The following is a 7,874-nucleotide window of genomic DNA, read 5'->3' on the forward strand; positions in this document are numbered from 1 at the left end:
TTAAAAAAACCAAGACACTCCTGCTTGAGTATTCTTCATCAGGATCCTTAAAAAATTCAGTGGGGGGCTGGAAAGGTGGCTCAAGGGTAGAGTGTTTGCCTTGCATGCATGAGGCCCTGGGTTCAATTCCTCAGCACCACATAAGCAAAAAGAAAAAAGCTGGAAGTGGTGCTATGGCTCAAGTGGTAGAGCGCAAGCCTTGAGCTGAAGAGCTGAGGGACAGCACCCAGGCCCAGAGTTCAGGCCCCACGACCAGGACCCCCCCCAATAGAAAAAGAATAAAGAAAGCTTTTATCGATGAATATTTTTGACCCATATTAATATATTATCATTTACAATGTGAAGCAGACAAATTAACTTATTAACTTTCACAAAAATGTTCCCAATATAAGTATTTTCAGTACCTGATATGATACTTGCGTCCAGCTAAATGGCTGGCCCAGTAACCAGACTTCCAGAAGCGGTAGCCATCCATTTCTTTTCTGCTGTCACAAAAAGGAGTATAACCATAAGGGGCACCATCCAGACTGAAATCTCTTAACTCTTTCAGATCTGTTCGCACAATCTAAAGAAAAGAAAATCAAATGTCATTTGTTAAGCTGGCATGCAAGCGGTACTAATATAACTTCTTAAAGTTCACAGTGCATCACAGAAGGTGAAGGGAAGGCAGCTCAATATGTAATGGTACAAGACCTAGTCTGAATTCCATTGCTAACTGGTTGAACTCACTACATGAAGTATGGCACAAATTACTGTAGGTACAAACTTAACTCAAATAGGTTTGATGTTCTCAGTTTCCTCATCTGAAAGCTGCAGATGACATAATTTGGAGTACATATCTCAAGGGATTGTTGGGAGGCTAAGCAGGTTACCACAGACAAGTGTGGAACAATGCCTTACTCAATATTAAGTACTCAACTAGGATTACATGTGACTGTATGAGAAAGCATATTTCAGGTTGCTTCGCCAGAAGCAGGGAATACACAGAGGTGGGGACAGTCTGTTCAGATGACTTTGGCACACATTATATCCCTTCAAGCTGAGAGTAATGTAGACGGGTGAGACGGCTGTAGGAGGAAGTGCACTTATGCTGTTGGAGCTTAGTTAAGTTAAATCCTGATAGCTACAAGAACATCTGCATCATTCCCTTATTATAAAGGCCAATTATCCCCCTGAGCTTCATCTACCATTCATACCAATAGCACAAATTTTTAGGCAGATATAGTAGTGCTGACCTCCAGTATAGCACTGGAAAGAAAGGAAGCTCCAGAGCTAGGTAGGTAGGTAGATAGGTGGGTGGACAGAGTAGAAGGGTAGATAAGTGAGTGGAAGGGTGGACAGATAGATAGATAGGTAGGTAGGTAGATAAACAGATGATGGACAGACAGCAGATAGACTGACCAGCTATCTTTTTGGCAGACAATGGGAAATGAGGGGAAATAACTGCTAAACTTGAATTTTCCAACTTTTACTCTTAAATAAATGAGGTAAGACATAAAACTATCTATATACATGAGGTAAGACATAAAACTATATACATGACATTGTTGCAACTGTGTTAAAAAAAGAAAAATGAAAAGAAGATATACTGAATACAAATTAAATTTAAAAAGTAATCACATTTGGGCAATGTTCTCCCATATTTTCTAAATATTAGTAAAAAACAAGCAGGTACTTTTTCATAGTAAGAAAAACAGTGTTTAAAAAAGAAAAGGTGGGTTGGGAAGGTGGCTTAGTGGTAGAGTGCTTGTTTTGCATGTATGAGGCCCTGGGTTCAATTCCTCAGCACCACATAAGCAGAAAAAGCCAGAAGTGGTGCTGTGGCTCAAGTGGTAGAACGTTAGCCTTGAGCTGAAGAGCTGAGGGACAGTGCCCAGGACCAGAGTTAAACCCATGAAAAAAAAAAAAAAAGAAGAAAAGAAAAGAAAAGGCTCTGTCATACCTACTACAAACAAATCTGGCCTTTGATAGCTCACCTGGTCAGCATCCACAAACAGAAACTTGTCCACAATGAGTGGGAAGAGCACGTCTAAGAAGAGAATCTTGTAGCCCCAGATGATGCGCTGCTTTTCTGTCTGCTGATGGAGCCACCGGGGCCATTTGTACTGAACAAGCTCATACTGGAAGTTGTATTCACTTGCCATGTAGGGTATAAACTCCTGTTTTCAGACATTAGAAATACTAAGAAATCATTCGTTTTGATTAAGAATTGACTTTTTTACTTTTGGTGGTGTTTTGAGACATGTCTCATGGTGTAGACCTGCTGGCCTTGAACTCTCAAACCTTCTGCCTCAGCCTTTTCAATGCTGGGATTATAGGATACACCATCACCCTGTCAGGCTCTCCCTTCCTCTTCTCTTCCTTTTTTTGTGCCAGTACTAGAGCTTGAACTCAGTACCTCATACTCTTCATTTTGACCACGGCTGGTGCTCTAACCACTTATGAATCCAGTTCTAACTTTTTGACAATCAATTGGAGGTAAAAGTCTTGAGGATTTGTTTGTGCAAGCTGGCTTTGAACTACGGTCCCCAGATTTCAGCCTCCTGAGTAGTTAGCATTATAGGCATGGGACACAGGCACCTGGCAATATCTACCCTCTTAGTGGAAGTTGGGACCACCATTATTATAGTACAAGTAAAATGTTTCCCAAAACAGTGGTAATAAAGAACTTAATCTCAATTCACTTGTGACTACATAAAATAATCCCTATTTCTTTAAAACTTTTAGTTACTACCAGAAATAACAAAAATCTATAGGCAAAGGCTTTTACATTTTTAACTCTGTATGTGTATGCATGTATGTACACATGCACACAAATATGCACATGCTCACTTAAGCACAAAACTTTAAAGTCCATTTGTCTAGACCTGATTTTAGTATAATATTCTGTCAGCTTGATTATACAGCTTTTCTCTAAGCTAGGTTCTAACTCAAGAATAGCACAACAATGGGGCTGGGAAGGTGGCTCAGTGGTAGAGTGCTTGCCTTGCATGCATGAGGCCCTGGGTTCGATTCCTCAACACCACATAAGCAAAAAAAAAAAAAAAAGCCAGAAGTGGCACTGTGGCTCAAGTGGTGGAGTGCTAGCCTTGACCTAAAGAACTGAGGGACAGTGCCCAGGCCCAGAGTTCAGGCCCCACGACGGAACCCCCCCCCAAAAAAAGAATAACACAACAAAATAAAACTTAACAAATTTGTTGCAATTTATAAGTCTTTCATATTTTAACTACAAGTACCTTCAGGGGACCAGAAGTGAATTACTTATCAGGGAGACATTATTAAATATTTAAAAAATTGTTCAGTACATTCTACAGAAAAAAAAATTTCTTAAAAAAATCTATTTAGGTAAGAATTCTTGATAGAAATAAAGCAGATTATCCAAGTATGATTTTTGTTTGGCATGAAGTTATTCTCTCCATATAATGTGTGGTAGTGGTCTATGAGAAAATCATTCTGTCCAAAGCAAACTATTAGTGTACTTGCTAAATTAAAAAAGACATCTATGATTCAGAAAAAAATGTAGTTCATGAGAAATTGCCTGGTACTGGTAGTTCATATCTGTTGTCTTGCTGCTCAGGAGGCTGAGATATGAGCATCACAGTTCAAAGCCAGCCAGAGAAAGAAAGTCTGTGAGACTCTTATCTTCAATTAATCAACAATGTTTCCCGTTTCCCTCTGAAACAAACCTTAAATGTGGGGGACAAGTAATTCTTCAGGAACCAGAATTTCACAGGAGTTTTGGTATTCTTCAGTACTGATAGCATCATTATGCTGTCAAACAAAAACAATTTTCAATGCTTCTAAACCTCAAAAGAGCATTAAGCATACACATTAAGCAGAGCATAGTAGAGCTAACTATTGGCTCAATTAAGCAAAGTAAAAACCATAATAATGAAAAGAAACGTAGTCATTCCTACTTCTCAAGTAGAATGGGAAAAATAAAGAATACCTCTATAAACAGATACCTAACCGACAGAGGTTAATGTCAATTCTGTTAAATAAGCTACTTCATAAACTGCCACATCAATTATGGTACAAGTTTAGATCAGAAGTCTTGGCAACTGGCTACATTATTCTTCAAACCTCCTGGTAAGCCACAACAACATATTGCTGAGGAAAGCTTGTAAGTGTCTCCTGACAGCCTCCTCAGCTTCCCTTTGAGGGAGAAAATCAAGTAAGGAGCAGGGAGGGCACAGCTCTGGTTTTTTTTTTTTTTGGCTTGTCCTGGGGCTTGATCTCAGCACCTGGGTGCTGTCCCTGCACTTCTTTTGCTCAAAGCTAGCATTCTACCACTTGAGCACCGCTTTTTCTGAATAGTTTATTGGAGAAAAGAGTCTCACAACTTTCCTGCCTGCCTGGGCCATCTTCAAACCATGATCCTTAGATCTCAGCCTCCTGAGTAGCTAGGGTTACAGGCATGAGCCACGGGCACCCACCTAAGCTCAGGAATCTTGAGTCAACATTCAATTAGAACCTTCATCATTATTTTAGGTTGGCTGTTTCTTGAAAATAGAAAAACTAAAATGAGGAAAACAGCATTTGGATTCTTTTCTATACCAGATTACAGTGGAAGATGAAAAGGAAAAGCAATTGACAATCAGGAAACTGACTTTCAAGTAACACTGTGTCCTTTGAGCTAGTCCATTTGATATGGTGATTAGGTTCCTAAGGGATTTTCCTAAGCCAGTGGCTGGGTGGCTTGGGCTAGTCCCAAGAACCACATTTCTCCGGGCTCTAAAATCTGTAAAAGGTGGTAAGTGTTGCAAGGCCTATACTATCTGATTTAAGTAATATTTGATGGCCAAATACAAGATACAAGTGTGATATTAAAGGCCTAGTCTTGTAAGGGCTACTCTCTAATACTAGATCAACTTCACAGACTTGCTGAGATCAATACAAATGATATATGGCAAGTAATTCATAACTCTCAGAGTGCTCCAAATACACCTAAGTATATAAACCTTTTCTCAAAATAAGAACACTACAGCAAATTAATTTACATAAACCAAAATAATCAACAAGACTAACCGAAGAAATCTTTCGTAGAGATGACCAGATGCAACAGAGAAAATATTAATTATATCATCTTTGTCTTGTTTTGCCTCCTCAGTCTTCTGTCCTCCTGAAAATCCCCTATAACAACAGAGATAAAAACAGGACATCTTACAGTGCTGGCCAGACACACAACCCTTAAGGAAAGAGGTAGTGAGTACTTTCCCGTTCCCACCTTAAAGTAAGAGCAGGCATGAAAAAACCAACACTCTGACAGGGGCCCAGAGATGACAAGGTCACCTCCTTTAAAACTCCACATTGCCTTAGGAACAGGTGGATCACAGTCAGATGCATAGAATGCAATTTGTACAGTGGGAAGTAAACTAAGCAACTATCATCACCTCTCTAAAAGGCAGGTGCAGCCCAATGACAGTGAAGAAATGTTCAGTGGAAGTATGTTCAACAGAGGGAGGCATTAAAGTTAAAAGAGATTCGTACTACTCCAAAAAGTAAGTGTAACACTTGTCTGCAGGAAGCAGGATAGGAAAGCCCTACAAAGGGCACCCATTTTTTTTTTTTTGCGGGGGGGAGGAGTTGAACTCAGGGCCTAGGCGCTGTCCCTGAGTTTTTTACTTAAAGTTAGTGCTCTACTACTTTGAGCCACAGTACCATTTCTGGATTTCTGGTGGTTAATTGGTATCTCATGGACTTTCCCACCTGGGCTGGCTTTGAACCGTGGTCCTTAGATCTCAGACTCCTGAGCAGCTAGGATTATAGGCGTGAGCCACTGCTCCTGGCAAAAATGTCTTTTTCATAATGGGGATTTACCATTTGAAAGAGTCCCAAAATCCAGATTCATTCTCATTTGTCCCATCACTCAGCAAGTCTTCATTTGCCATGTCTGCCTTCTTCTGTACCTGGAATGATATGCAATAGATTTTACTACTCTTTGTGGTCTAACTGTAGTAAACCTGATTTGTGCTGGGTGTGCACTTACTGTAAGCACTGTCCAAAACAGGACATAATCCAACAGTTCTCCCACAAGGAGGTGTAGCCCCATCCAGAGCCTATCAGTACTCAACTAATAAAATGTCTTCATCAAGATACACACATTACAGCCTTAAATGAGAAGCTAGCAACCTCTTGTAATTAAATACTATTTTCAGTTTGTATAAGGAACAAAAGACCATGAAATGTGGCTTGGGAACTAGTCTGAGTAAACCCACAGCACATTTTGCCCAGCTAGCAGTAAGTTCAAGGAAGGAGTACAACCTAGTGGATCTGTCAGGACACAGATATTGCATGCCATGGGCATGTCTCAGGATTTAGTAACACAAAGTGCCAGATGAGTCTTCAGGTCAACCATGTATGACTAACCTTAGGTTTTACTGTGCATAATCTTTAGTTATTCCAAATATGTTTACTTTAAGACACTAATAAGTCCAAAATAATGAGAAAGAAAAAAAAGTTATTGCTCATTATTGCTTAACTATTCACTGGCATTTCCCTCAATATTCTCAGGGTAAAATGATCAATAATAATACTATAATCTGGGACTATACAAATGGTAAGCCTCTCTCAGAACATACTATATAAAGCAAGACTGGCATTACACACTGAGAGTCAGCCACAGACTCACATTTACCAAAAATAATAAATAAAATAATCCATAATTGCTACAATAAATTCCAAAAATACTTTTGAGCTAGTTTCAAGATACAGTAGTTACCTGTTCACCTGTGGGAGAACATTTCAGACCCTCAGCAGTGGCCTGAAACCTACTATGGAATCCTGAAATATACTATGGTTTTGCTTATACATACATACTTATGATAAAATTTAGTTTATAAATTAGGCACATGAAGAGACTCATAACAGTTAACTATACTAAAATAGGACAATTAAAACAACATATTGTGACAAAAATAGTATGAATGAGATGTCTCTCTTGAAAGAGTCAAGATAAACAGTAGTATTTCTAGACTGGCTGATCATGGGTACATTGGACCCTTGGATATGTAAGACTGCTGTCAATATTTTTATATGACAGCTAACAAATACCATTATGTACCAAATTTTTACCAACTATTAATGAATGTCTGTCTTAGCACAACAAACTTACCTTCACTTTGATAATTTTGCTTTTAAAGTTATTGAGTATGACAACAACCTCATCGGCATCAGGTGGAGAGTCTGTACCATCATGGCTTGGAGAGAAAACCAAGATAGATATTACAAATCACAATTATTTTTTTCCTTTATTTTATTTTTATTTTTGTCAGTCATAGGGCCTGAACTCTGGGCCTGGGCACTGTCCCTCAGCTCTTCAGCTCAAAGCTAGCGCTCTACCATTTGTGCCACAGTGCCACTTCCAGGTTTTTCTGCTTATGTGGTGCCTCATGCATGCAAGGCAAGCATTCTACCACCTTCAGCACTAAATCACAATTCTTAAAGGGCACTAAATGGTCAATTACAATCTGATATACTAGTGATAAAGGAAAGAGCTTTGCAAAACCATTTTCTTACAACTTCAAACAAACCAATAAAAACACTTGTAGAAACATTTCTATACACAATACTTCTTTCACAAATCCTCTCTTCAGATTACATACCAGAGTGAAAGGCCCCAGGCAAGGCAAGTATGTGAGGGGAACTGAACAAATATGTTTGTAGACCTAAGCCATGTACAGTGCCTTGTAAAAAGGAGTGGGAAATGATATGCACCACTCTAAGCCAAAGAACTGGCTTCACTTAATTGGAATAGTTCTGTAAAGAAATTTATTCTTGGGCTGGGAAGGTGGCTCAGTGGTAGAGCGCTTGCCTTGCATGCCTGAGGCCCTGGGTTCGATTCCTCAGCACCACATAAGCAAAAAGAAAAAAAG

General features: G+C 39.3%; 1 protein-coding gene across 1 annotated transcript in view; it reads right to left on the reverse strand.

Annotated features, from left to right (window-relative positions):
- The window catches only part of Uggt1 (UDP-glucose glycoprotein glucosyltransferase 1), a 145,200-nt gene that overhangs the window by 10,034 nt on the left and 127,292 nt on the right, over positions 1–7,874 (reverse strand). The window contains 6 exon segments of the mRNA XM_013028810.1: positions 405–565; positions 1,977–2,159; positions 3,687–3,771; positions 5,029–5,133; positions 5,821–5,909; positions 7,115–7,199. Of these exon segments, the coding sequence (XP_012884264.1) occupies positions 405–565; positions 1,977–2,159; positions 3,687–3,771; positions 5,029–5,133; positions 5,821–5,909; positions 7,115–7,199 (708 nt within the window).

This window comes from Dipodomys ordii, unplaced genomic scaffold (assembly GCF_000151885.1).
Source record: "Dipodomys ordii isolate 6190 unplaced genomic scaffold, Dord_2.0 Scaffold114, whole genome shotgun sequence".
Lineage (NCBI taxonomy): Eukaryota > Metazoa > Chordata > Mammalia > Rodentia > Heteromyidae > Dipodomys > Dipodomys ordii.